Source organism: Lepisosteus oculatus, chromosome 14, assembly GCF_040954835.1.
Source record: "Lepisosteus oculatus isolate fLepOcu1 chromosome 14, fLepOcu1.hap2, whole genome shotgun sequence".
NCBI lineage: Eukaryota > Metazoa > Chordata > Actinopteri > Semionotiformes > Lepisosteidae > Lepisosteus > Lepisosteus oculatus.
The window spans coordinates 55,101,802-55,115,951 of record NC_090709.1 but is presented as its reverse complement, the minus strand read 5'-3'; the positions used below and the strand labels follow the sequence as shown (position 1 = coordinate 55,115,951).

General features: G+C 35.9%; 1 protein-coding gene across 1 annotated transcript in view; it reads left to right on the top strand.

The window, feature by feature from the left end:
• The window catches only part of LOC138243161 (guanylate-binding protein 5-like), a 30,955-nt gene extending 18,716 nt beyond the window's left edge, over positions 1 to 12,239 (top strand). Inside the window, exons 8-9 of the mRNA XM_069198669.1 lie at positions 1,969 to 2,048; positions 10,378 to 12,239. Of these exons, the coding sequence (XP_069054770.1) occupies positions 1,969 to 2,048; positions 10,378 to 11,133 (836 nt within the window). The 3' untranslated portion in view covers positions 11,134 to 12,239. The remainder of the gene's footprint in view (positions 1 to 1,968; positions 2,049 to 10,377) is intronic.
• Positions 12,240 to 14,150: the final 1,911 nt, after the last annotated feature.

The following is a 14,150-nucleotide window of genomic DNA, read 5'->3' as shown; positions in this document are numbered from 1 at the left end:
ATATTATAAAGTATTTTGTGCAGATAAATGGCATAAAATCCCAATTAAATACTCAATTATTCCATATAGTAACCCAATAATAGATAAATATATCCAACGGGAGTGAATACTTTTGATAGATAATGTATTAATTATATAAATAATGAGAAAGCAGCAGAGTGAATTCTGAGGTTTACAGAAATATTTGGGCCATTATTTTGAAGAAATGACTTCCATCACCACCATCAGAATGACAGTGACCCGAAACACACCATCCCAGCAAACCTCGAGTTATCTCAGCCAGTCCAAGTCAAATCCAATTGAGCAGCATTTAATATAATAGGGGGGGGGGATAGAAAGAATGGACAAAACTATCCTGTTTTGCTCATTAAAACATCTTATTAAAGCATCTCAAGTGATTACGTTTTTAACTTAAAGTGCATGTGTCTCGGTACTTATGTTGACTTGAAATCAATGGAACACAAAGTAAGTTGTTGTTATAATCTGATCAAACGTATGCATAACTTACCCAGAAATAACATATGGACGATTTACCAGGAATAAAATAACTCCCCAGAGTTATGCAAGATTTACATAAATCCAACATTATGTAAAATCCTGACCTGGGCGAAATAAAGACTTATTAAATATGAATTTTCTTTTAGCTTTATTTACACATTTTAACAGACAGCCTCCAAGTAAAAACCAAATGCTCCTACCTTCTGAAAGTACAAACTGAAAACCTTGAAAAATGGGCTGAATTATTCTAATTATTTCCATAATCTTAGATGTAGAAGTCAGACATGTTGGTCTGTAATCACACTTGGGTCAGTTTCTTCTTGTGGCTGGGCTCTATACTGGCAGTGAGCCTGACTGGAGCAGCTGTTGGCTCATCAGAACCCCTTCACTGCAGAATGTTATTGTGCTCTTCTGCCATGCCTTCCTGATTTTCTTGTTGAATAACCTCATGCCTTATAGGAGAGTCAGGGCAAGCTATAGGATCACCTTGTATTCTGCATTTTATTGAATACTCTGGTGAGATTCTGCCTTGTTAGAGTATTCATTAATTTTAATTGATTAAAAAAACAATATAATCATTTCTTACAGGTGGTTAGTAATTTTTAAGTTAAAATAAAGTTTCCTTAACTCAGTATATCTTGTGGAGAAGGGGACACAGAATCTCAGTCTGGTTACCAAAAAAAAAAATGTTCAAATATTTAGTTGTTAGTTTACAGTTTTCTTTCCTACTGATGGCAGAGCTGAAAGCCGATGGAAGTAGATCCCAGACACAGTCCAATGTTTTAAGCAAGCCTTCCTTCAAGCCAATTGAAAAGCAGTTCAAAAGGCTTACACATTAAGCACTAATACCTTCAACACTGTGCTATGGTTTACCTGTTCTAGAGAATTACCTTTATCAGTTCATGTGATATGAATGTCATGAATGTGAACTCAACAATCTCTCCTTTCTGGTGTGAGATAATAGCAATTTATTTAGGTTCTAGGACTCACAGAATACAAAGAGATTTCACTTCTGACAGCTTAGTCTTTCCTGTTGTACATGCAAAGATGTTCTTTCTATCCAAGATCCAAAACTGTATGAGATGTATCCGATTAGTTTGACTTTTAGTGCTGTCCTAAAATTATACAATCATTATTTTCATTTGAACTAACCTTTCATTTTTTTAATAATCCTGTCCTGTTGTATATTGAATCGACAAAACACTGTGATTAATGAATACAAAGTTTTGCTATTTTTTACTGGTGCTTGTACTGTATTACAGGGGTTATCATGCATTAAGATTCCATAACAAAAAAACATAAATGAACATAAAAGGTATCAGTCATTCACTTGAGAACTATACATGTGTTTATAAAGACACATTTTCTGAAGATTGTGTACATCTTTAAACATTGATATTCACAGGCTAAGTTTTTTTTTTAACGTGCTTTATGCTGTTGGAGTAAAGCACTTAAAATGTTTTCATTTAGGGTCTGATGATATAAGCAAGACTGTGTTTTCTGAACTTGGCACCCTTCACCTGGACCCTTTGCTTAAAGACTCCTTGAAGGTAATTGTCATTAAATTAAAAAACTTCTTATTGAATTGTTTGGTCCACCGGTTTACTGAAAGACCTGTTACAGAATAGTGGTACTATTGATACAGATGCAGCCATTCAAAATGCGCGGTACAAACCCGCGGTACGGTAATCTACCCACAAGCCACTGCAGGGCACCGCGGTAAGTGATTGGCTGGCCAAAATGACCGACAGGGGCACTCGTGGTGCATTGGTTGGTAGTGAAAAGATTTATTTCATTTAATGTCTTTACTGTGCACATTTTAATCCGCTTAGTTTTGAATATTTATATGTAATTTTACCACTAAAGGGAAATTTTAGTAGCTGAGAATAAAAAGAAGAGGAGCATAACGCATCTGAAGGTCATAAACGATATTAATTTAGGAACATAAACATTACTGTATGTACGTAAACTGTACTGTGTATGGCTGGTCTTGGTAGTTTAAAGAAAAAATACACACCAGTCTTCCATTTCTCCCTAAACATTTAAGCATGAAAGTTTTATGAAACGGTACCCAAATATGTGATTGCTGTATAGGATGAATTTTAATCTTAAAAAATTATTTAACACGAAAATTAAGCTGTTTACATCTTCCGCCTGAGAACAGTCACCCGTTGCTACCCAACGCAGAAACACAGCCACTAACTAGCAAAGAGAGGACATTAGCTAGCCAATATGATAAAGAAATAAATGATTATTTTGTTTATTTCTTTTGCACATTTATTTGAACATTTCCATCGATTGTACAAGCACTTGTAAACTGTCCAATCCCTAGTTCATCAGGCATTTTCTTTTATGCTGCGGGCATTCTCCCGGTCTGGTGCCGGTCTGTGTCTTCTAGGATATAATGCCAGCGAACTCTTGTTTTTATGTCCACTATAACAGACAATCTCCTTTGCTTTTAACCGAGCGTCTAACCCCTCTGATTGGAGAAAAAAGACGTGCTGGCTTGCTATACATACTGTACCAGGAAGATGATTTCTTTTTATTCGAAACGTGTATTTTAAAAGTTTAAGAAGTAAAAACCTTACAGCGTACACAGATTTCTAAACTGATCAGGATCGTTATCTTTGTCTTATCCATAATGTTCACCACTCTGTCCAGCAAATTAATAATAAACTTTATTTTATATAGCATTTTAAACTAATAAGTAATTAGATTGCTTATAAACCTAATCACTTTTTCTACATAAACACAGCGTACTTGCTCTCTGAAAATGCTTTTTCTTTTTATTTAGGCTCAGATTTCAACTATAGATTGTATTATTATAAACTTTCTTGGAAAAATGTATTTTATGTAAACCATGTTTGCTATTAATTCATTTAGGGCTAGAATATGTTCATTGTCTTCCAATCGAGTCGAGTTGACATTAAAAGCTTGCCACGCCCGGACTGTTACACCAACGCATTAGCATGTTAAAGCGATTTCATTGAGGAGCCTAGCTTTCTTAACTAGTAAGTACTGTACTTCCTTGGTTTTGGAGGGGGAGGTGTCTTTCGCTAGAAATCTCGCCCCCTTCTACTTTGAAAATACCTGTGAAACCGGTTTAATTCGTCACAGCCAGCACTCCCGCAGAGAGAGGGGTTGTACTCGTTAATGTCTTAGCCGGAACACATCATTATATCTCATTTTGTATTTCTATAAAAAAATCGTTTGCCCAGCCTAACACTATTGTTGTTACTGTTTTTATCCTGTAAAGCGCTTTGAGGAGCACAGCTTTCTCACCACTTAGATTACTTTTTGATACCATCCTTACACAAAGCAGAAACTTCTTGTATTTTCCGATGACATACAAGTGGAAAGATTACAGATTTTAATCTGCTTTTTTCTGAACCAGGGAAAATCTGATCATGTTTCTCTATAACAATAAAAAACTTTATTTTACATATCACCTTTAAAAGTGGCATCTCAAAGCAATACAGTAGATGTAAACCACAGATTACAGAGTAAATACCCAGACAAACGCAAACGCGTTTTTAATAAAATTATTTTATTCATTCAGCAGAGAGAGAGAGAGAGAGAGAGCGTAAAACCTGGGCGTAACAGCTGTTCCTATTTCTGATCACTTGCTCTCTGGATAAACGTCTCACCTGTCCTGTTCTTTGTTTTCCTAATTTGCTGATTATGCCTTCTGCGATCCACTCCTGCCCTCACACCTAAAGAAGACTATATTAAATTTCTTTGCGCGGTCCATTGTGCAATTAACCCTTGTATGTGCTGTCCTTAAGGTGACATCACATAAAGGTGATATGTAAAATAATGTTTTTTTATTATTGTTATAGAGAAACATGATCAGATTTTCCCCAGTTCAGAAAAAAAGATCTAAAGTATACTAGTTTGTCACTAGTATACTTTTAATACAGTCTTTGCTGTGCTCTAGAGGATCCTTGTGATATTTCGGGATCTGGTTGAATGATAAGTGTCGCAGTTTAAATAATTTTCGTAGTTGGAAATTATTAAACGCTCTGTTAAAAGCAAGAGAGTTTTTGTGTCCGTTACAGTAAAAGAAAATGCCTGAAAGAGTAGGGCTTGGACAGATTCCAAGTGCATTTTTGCAATTTACGTTGCATTGTGCATTGTGCCGCTGTAATACAGTTTAAAATAATTAAAACTCTAAACTCTATCAGCTTTATTTATGGGTTGCAATTTTAAAAAAGTCAAAAAATGCAATGCAATTTAGAGCTTTCTGGCAAGAGGAGACACCCAAATTAATAATGTAACATGACACTGTGCATGAACAAGGTTATACTGCTATTTCCTTAGATACGCGATTAAAAAAAAAAAAACATTTAAATCCTTGGCGGAACACATTTCATAAGAATCAGTGCTTTTATATATCGCCTTTAAAGGTGGCTTCTCAAAACGCTTTACAGGATAAAAACAACAATAACAGCAACAACAACAATATTGTATTTCATTGCACTTTGACAGATCGTCCTTAAATCAATTGTTGACTTTTCTCTCTTTACTACTGAACTTGTTTGGATTGACTGAGCTCCGTTCTGTACCACACAATGATCCCCCCAGAGTCTCTGCCCCGGGTGATTTGGTTTTTTTTTGACAGAGGGTAAAAAACTCTCTCTCTCGCTTGCCCTCCCCCCCATGTATTGTCTGTTTTTCTTGTGCTGTCCTTTGACAAAACAAGCCTCGCCAGATAATGTGAATCTAAACCTGTTTTTCTAGCTTTTAAAGTCGTGCAATGTGTAAGCGGGAACACATCATTATATCTTACATATGAAAAATACATAATATAGCTCCCAAACAAACGCAAACCTGTTTTTAATAAGATGCTTTTATTCACTCATAATCCGACAATTTCAGGAAGACTAAGGGAGGACTAAAGGAATTGTCATCTGTTGTTGAAGCTCTGTGAGCTCGGTGACTTTGAGACCACTTGTTATCCCAGGTTGTTTGAATCGCCACAATTCAAATAGAGAAAAAAGAGCTGACTGACAAGATTTATGATGCGGCTGTTAATGTTGAATTTAAAAAAAACACTTTGCCTGAAGTTTGTTGCATTGCTTGAAAAATAACTTTATTTCGAGAGACTGTATAAGTAATTCAAGTGTTTTTTTTTTAACTTCCTGAAAAAACAACTAATAATTTAACTATATGTGCAAATGTTTTATGATATGTCGCTGTTGTGAATGTCTGTGGACATGTGCTGGCTGGACAGGAGGCTCTACTGTACACAGAGAGGGGCGGGAGGGGGGGACAAGCCGATACATACTCATAGAGTTTGATTAATAGGAAATATAATATAAAAATATAGTACTAAAAATAAGATACACTCTACAGACATTCACAACAGCGACTGTCAGAAGATAGGACACAGCGGCTCAGACACCCGCTGAATGGAAAGGGGCACTTTAATGTTCTGTAAGGCTAATACTAAAGCCAATACTTTAATATTCTTTTCTGTATGTTTAACAATAGTGGTTACTGGCCTAATTCGGCCCTGCTCCCGTTGTTAGGTGTTAATGTGTTGTTGTTAAGTGTGAATTTGTACCTGTTTCCCTGAGGTCTGGCTTTTTTTCTGGAAAACCATAACTCTGGTCTTGTCCAGATTGACTGTCAGCGCCCAGGTCTGACAGTGCTGCTCCAGCAGTGCCAGGTTCTGCCGCAGCCTCTGTTCTGTGGGCGACAGCAGGACCAGGTCGTCTGCAAAGAGCAGGAACTCGATTTCTGTAATTAATGCAGATCAGTAAATCAAGGGACAAAACAATTATTGCGCCCGGCTCCTCAATGGGCTTTGACGTGCTCATGCGTTGATTTAACAGTCCGGGTGTGGCAATGTTTTTTATTATTGTTACAGAGAAACATGATCAGATTTTCCCCAGTTCAGAAAAAAAGATCTAAAGTATACTAGTTTGTCACTCTTCTCATCCCCTCTTTGCTAAATGGCTTTTGAATAGAGTCACATGAGGAGAGAGGTGAAACAGCCCTAAACAGCCCTGTCGCAGTACACGGATATAATTATATCTTATTAATTTCTTTAGATACGCGATTCTTTTAATACAGTCTTTGCTGTGCTCTTGGGGATCCTTGTGATATTTCGAGCTCTGGTTGAATGATAAGTGTCGCAGTTTAAATAATTTTCGTAGTTAGAAATTATGAAACGCTCTGTTAAAAGCAAGGGAGTTTTTATGTCCGTTGCAGTAAAAGAAAATGCCTGACAAAGTAGGGCTTGGACAGATTCCAAGTGCATTTTTGCAATTTACGTTGCATTGTCCATTGTGCTGCTGTAATACAGTTTAAATTATTCAAAGTCTAAACAGTATCAGCTTTATTTATGGGTTGCAATTTTAAAAAAGCCAAAAACCGCACTCAAAATGCAATTTAGAGCTTTCTGGCAAGAGGAGACACCCAAATTAATAATGTAACATGCCACTGTTTGTGCATGAACAAGGTTATACTGCTATTTCCTTAGATACGCGATTAAAAAAAAAACATTTTTGAATCCCTGGCAGAACACATGCCATAAGAATCAGCGCTTTTATATATAGCCTTTAAAGGTGGCTTCTCAAAACGCCTTACAGGATAAAAACAGCAATAACAGCAACAACAATATTGTATTTCATTGCACTTTGAAAACCAAGTAATACCTTAACTATATGTGCAAACGTTTTATGATATGTATCTGTTGTGAATGTCTGTGGAGTGTATCTTATTTGCCTGTCTGTCCTGGCTCTCTCGCTCGCCCTCCTCCCTCTCTCCCTCAATTCAATTCAATTCAATTCAAGGTGCTTTATTAGCATGACAGATGGATACAATCAGTGTTGGGTATTTACTTTGCTTTGAGATGCCACTTTTAAAGGTGATAAATAAAATCAAGGCTTTAACTTGCTTTAACTCCGCAAGTCTGAGTTCTCGTGTCTGTCCTATCCAAACTTGAAAGTATTACAATATGTATCTTTATAGCAGGTGGTGTACAGCTTTTTAGTATAGATTACACTTTTCTAAAATGTATTTAAAAAATAAAAACGATTACAATCTAATCTTTCCACGTTTGATCCCAAGATCCCAAGAAAAATAAATCTAAACGGGGAGAAAGCTATGCTGAAAGTTTATTAAGATACTTAGAAGACAAAGATATCAATTTATGTTGCATTTGTCTGATTGTGAATCAAAAAACACATATATTTAAACCCGCGTTTGCGATTTAAATCAAAACGCGATTTAAATCAATATAAATGTTTATATTGTAACGCCTAGGTGACTATTCATTGTTATTAAAATGACTTAAATTCGATCATGTTGTGATATTTAGAAATATAAATTTGTTTGGTGCGAGTGAGGTTTTATTTAATCTCTGACGCAGGGAAACGTTTCATTTTTTCAAAGAAATGTTTGTTAAAGGAAATTCATGGCTCCAATAGGATTCAATCACAGACCATGTGACATGGGAGTCAGGAACCTAACCCACTGCGCCACCAGCAAGGTCACATGCAGAGTGCTGAAAAAGCACTACAGAAACATTATCAACAGACAATGTACAGTGTGTATTATTCTTGTGTTGCGGTACATGAATATAATTATATCGTTATTAATTTCTTTAGATACGCAATTCCATATAATATTCCCTTTTAATCAAATTCTAAAAGTATGCTTGTTGACTCCGGTATCACGTTAGTTAAAGACTTCGATGCTTAAAATGTTTAGGGAGAAATGGAATATTGGTTTGTATTTTTTCTTTAAAGTACCAAGACCAGCCATATACTGTATGTTTATGTTCCAAAATTAATATCGTTTATGGCCTTCACACGCGTTGCAGTATTCTCCTATTCTTTTTATGCTCAGCTACTAAGATTTCCCTTCAGTGGTAAAATTCCATATAAATATTAAATACTAAAACGGACACCATAAAGACGTTTACTGTAAATCTTTCTACGACAGACCAACGGACCACGAGTGTCCCTGTTGGTCAACCAATCACGTATCGTGGTACCGCGCGTCATCGTGCGTCACAATGCGCGACGCCGTAGCCAATTACCTCTGGTACGTGTCTGTACCGCGCACTTTGAATGGCTGCATCTGTATGTTTTCTTTAAAGTACCGAGACCAGCCATATACTGTATGTTTAAGTTCCAAAATTAATATCATTTATGGCCTTCACACGCATTACAGTATGCTCCTATTCTTTTTATGCTCAGGCACTAAGATTTCCCTTCAATGGTAAAATTCCATATAAATATTCAATACTTAAACGGGCACAGTAAAGACATTAAATATACATATACATACTGTATACAGTACAGTTTGCATATGGTAATATGTTTATGTTCCTAAATCAATCTCTTTTATGAGCATGTGAAAGGCATGGTGAATCACTGTACTTTGCATTATTGGAAACAAATGCGTGATTGCGAAATGCTGTGGTGTTACTTTTACAAAGACGGTCAATGAAAAAATGAATGTGGACAAAGGCAATACTTTGTTTACAGCTTGTCCAAGGTCATTCATTATTAATACTATTAGTAATATCTTCGTTAAAGACTTTGATGGCGACAGTTCAAACATGAGAGGTTGAGCTTTATTAACTCAGGAAATTCCGGATACTATTATTTTGCTTGCGGTATTATAGGAGAATTTACAGTAACTCGCGGTAGACCGATTAAAGCGCACCACAAAATAATGCGGTATCGCCCGCGCATTTTAAATGGCTTCATCTGTATATAAATCACAACGTCTTTCACTAGTACAAACTTATGTGCAAAAATTGCTTTGGAAAATAAGATGCACAACATAAAGCATTGGAGAAATGCAAGAACACATTAAGAAACAGTCTCATGACTTGAATGATCTCCTAATTTTGCAGTGCAGTGTTTTGTCACTGTCACTTATTAAGTAGACCACAGATTTTGCTTTTAATTATCTTGCAGTCTGTGGGAGAAATTGTTTTGAAATTGGAATTTACATGAGCTAGAGTTTACAGTTTTTCAGGGTTGAACCTAATTTACTCTCCAACTTTTTTGGAAAAAAGCTAAATATTTTAGAGGCCACAGCACACCAAATTTATATATTAGTGTAATAAAAAATGTATATGCTTTTTTATAATATGGTTTAGTCATAATAGATATAATAGGTCATGATTTTAAACATTTAACTCACAACGTAAAACAAATATCTGAATTTCACATTAATTAATCTGTGGAAGAATGTCAATACTTTTCTGAGGATGAATTAACAGACATAAACTGTTACACTAAGGAGAAATCAGCTGAATGGATCTACTATCACTATCTTACCATCATCACGGATTCACTGAATAATACTTTAGGTTCTTTGTCATTTTTTCCAAAACTGTAATTTATGATGTTTTAAATGAACACAACAGATCTGGTAATTGCATCTTAACGTAAAACATTTGAAAACACATAAAACTAAATCAGTATAAATATTTTATTTTTTTATTATGATAGCAGTTGGTACGCTATCAAAAAACTAAATAAACTGCATTTACCTTATTAATCACAAATTGGAAAAAAAAATTAAACCTGAAGGCACATGAAATCTGGTAAATATGTTCTGGATGTGGGTAAATAACGCAATGAGAAACCTAAGTATAGTCTGATCAAGAACCATTGATCACAGGACCATTTTCAGGGTCCTGTTTTGTGTGTCGAAGTACATGAGATATCAAAATGGTACGAATAAGATACAATGTTTTATTATGTAGTAATGTTCTGTAAATGTATACTAATTGTATAATATATAATATCTAAAATAATTCTGATTCTTCTAGAGGTTGTATACAACTGTGTTCCTTTATGTTTAGTACAATGCATTGTTTTTTTTTCTAATTTCTGTGTCTTTCAACAGAAATTCACATATTACACAGTCCTTCTGTACCACAAAAAGAAGATAGAAATTGACAACTTTGTGGGATCTATGAAAACCCTGGCAGAGGGCATTGAAAAAACCCACAAGGGCACTGCAGTAGGCAGCATTGTGGGAGCTGGTGTTGGAATTGCAGGATCAGCTGCTACTATTGGTGGGATACTACTTGCTCCTTTTACTGCTGGTGCCTCTTTAGCACTTACAGTTGGAGGGGTTGTTGCAGGAGTAAGCGGTGGTGCCACTGTCCTAACCTCAGATATCACTAAGTACTTTGTTACCAAGAACAAGACAGATGATGCTAAAAAAATTCAGGAAGAAATACAGAAACACATGAGGGAGCTCCAAAACATAATTGAATATGTTGGCCAAATGATGAAAGTATTTAGAGAAGATCATGCTTCTTACATTGAAAATATGGCAAATAATATGCTGTGTCAGTGCTTCCAGGCTGTGAACTTACTTGGGCCTTTAGATGACATTATAGCTGCGGGGGCCAGCGTTGCAGGCCGCGTTGTCAGAGTGGCTGGTGGAATTCTTGCCGCAGCCACCATGATTTTTGATATAATAATCATTAAAAATAAAGCAAAGGAATTCAAAGATGGTTCTGAAATTGCTAAACAAATAAATCATTTGATAACAGATGTTGAAAAGGATCTCAATCGAATTGATGAGCACATACAAAAGTTTCAAAAACTAACTAGTACAATTTGCTGTGATAATTTTGAAGATCTTCCTTGACCTATCAAAAACAATGATTAAAAGAAATTACAAAAGGAGTAAGAGATCAACCGCACAAATTAAGAAAAAAAAACAGAAATCGAAAAGTACAGGAAATAATGCAGTAGAACTTCAAAATACTGTAGTATCCACAGCATTCATCCACCCAAATTCCATGTAGAAGTAAAACAATCTTAAAGCATATTTGGTTCACAGTAAGATTCAGTTTCTAAAAGACACTTTGTCATGAAAGATGTCAATATCCACCAATGCAAATACGTTAATCGATGCACAGCACTCATCATGTTCTATTCACTGAACCTTTATGAATACTGTAAATAAATGAGTTAGTTATTGCATTGAATGTATCAAATGCTACTAAATTGGAAAACAACACAATGCATTCAATTCAATGACTGTAAAATAAATGCAAATCATTCAAATTAATACTACAGCATTTCCAGAAATTTCAAAAGTGATAATCAGACAAGTGAAGACATCAAAAGAAGAGACACGGTGTACGATACAAATGCTACAAAAGAAAGAAATGAGACTCTGGAAACTGTGTGAATGGATAATCTATTGTGAATCATGATGACACCATGCACTGAACCTTTAAACAACACTGCACTGTAGTCAGAAGGCTGCCTACACATCTGAAAGAGGACTTGCTATTACACAAAAAATTGAAGTCATTTAAGTCTGATAAAATCTTAATACAAATTGAAATTAATATTTAATATTCTCCTCTGTAATGACATTCAGAAATACTTCAGTCATGTATTTTGGATACATACTACCTGAACACAAGTTTAAAATTGTGTATTGAATATTGTTCCATTTCTGTTTAACCTAATTCAGATGTCTGTGAATAGAACATGCTTTATTTTGTAGCTTAGACAGATCGCTGTGACTGAATGTATACTGTTTTCCTCTGTAACATGTTTAATGTGTTTTTTAATAAGATATAAATGTGGGAGGTGGGAATGTAAACCAAGATACCCAGCCATGTTGTTAAAGTGGATTCATTGGCTATTTTCAGGAAACAGCTGGATGGAATCCTCAGATTATCTGTTTTTGATTATTGTTTGATGTTGTTAAATAAAGAACTATCTTTGAAATTAATAACAAAAGTATATGTGCTTTTTGCTGAATAGTTAATTCACTCGTACAACATTAAATACAGTGCTCAAGCTGATTTTGACATTTCATCAAATACAACTAGAATGGGGTTTTGTTTATTATTTTAATTATAATTTTGCCATTGAGACATATTTTAAAAAAGGCATCTTCCTCTCTTACTGTCTCTTCTTGTAAAAAAAAAACACTTTCTCCTATATAATAACTTCCATTTTGTCTCAATCTTATTCTAGTGTATTTCAAATCACCTTTTATAGATTTATAGAAATGTACTCATTTTTCATCAACAGAGGATACCCCAGCAGTGTGATTGACAGGGCCCTTGCCCGAGCCAAAAACACCCCCCGGACCATCAACCCGATCAGGAACTCCCGCCATAACAACCGCATTCCTTTGGTGCTTCCTTACCACCCTAACACACTTCCTATCCCCAGGACCATTAACCAGAACTTTTCCATCCTACAGGATGATCCCTCCATTGGGGCCCTCTTTTCTGATCGACCTATCATCTCATATCGCCGACCACCTAATCTGCGTAACCTCCTTGTTCACAGCTCCCTTGACCGCCCTCAGCAACCATCCACACCAGGCACTTTCCCTTGCAACAGAGCTCGCTGTATCACCTGCAAGTACACAGCCACCACCACACTCATTCAAGGCCCCTCAGGACAATTCCGGATCACCCAGACAGCATCTTGTACCTCCAGCAACCTTATTTACTGTATCTCTTGCAGTAAATGCCCAGCCATCTACATTGGGGAAACAGGAAGGAGACTCGGAGACCGCTTCAGAGAACACGTCAGGGCTGTGAAGATTAAAGATCTCTCCAAGCCCATTGTTTCTCATTTCACCTCTGATGGCCACGACCACTCTAATCTCTCCGTCTGTGTTCTCAAAGACGGTTTTCCAAACTCATACATCAGAAAGACCACCGAAACTAAAATTATTCTGCAGCTAGGATCACACATTCTCCCTTCCCTTAACGACAGATTACTGTTCTTTTAAATTTTCTCCATTCATTGGAAGTTTCATTTCACACCTCTCTGCACCCATTCTGACTTCACACCTCTTGATTGGCCTCTCTTTCTGTCCCCTGCTCCCGCCTCTCACTCCTCCTCCCTCTCAACCTTTGTTCTCCCGCTACTTTACCTTTGCCTACTGCCCTGTCTCTCTCACTCCTGAAGAAGGCTCCACTGCCGAAACGTTGTGTTCTCTTTCTTCTTTTTTCCAGCATGGAATAAACCTATTACTTGTTCCTTTGCAGCCTACGCATGCTGACGCAGCTACCCACCTGAACTATTATAACATATTCAATGTTAAATTATATTAATAATGGAATAAAAATGTGAATAAGGAAACGTGAATACTGTCAACTGTTCAACCAGTTTAATTCAAAACATTTTATTCAGTGGGGCAATTTAACAGACGCCTCAAGTCTTAACACGAAATCATATAGATTGTAATTAAAATCGAGAATAACAAAGCGGTACCTGGTTGCATTTTTAGAAACCTTAGTTTGAATAAACCGGATCCCAGGTGCAAGTGACTTCATAACGTGAGAAGGCATTATGCTATATTTTTTATGCATCAGTTGAAGCCTTCTGAAGTCTCTCAAAAACATAAAAATGTAACATAATATCGTGTGGCATGATGGGCAACTGATTCTTTTAATTTTAAAGAAAATCAAAAATAAGAAAAAACGTGTCTGCCTAAAACAGACACTGCATGATTTTAAAATCTAAATAGCTAAAAACACTTAATCCAAAAATGGGTGATTTTCCTTGTGATCAGATTAGAATCTTTGTGTAAGATGCAATTTTTTAAATTTTTGAATTAAACATTTTAAACACATTTCATACAGATACAGTACAATCACATTCTCATTTCTTCCCATGGTA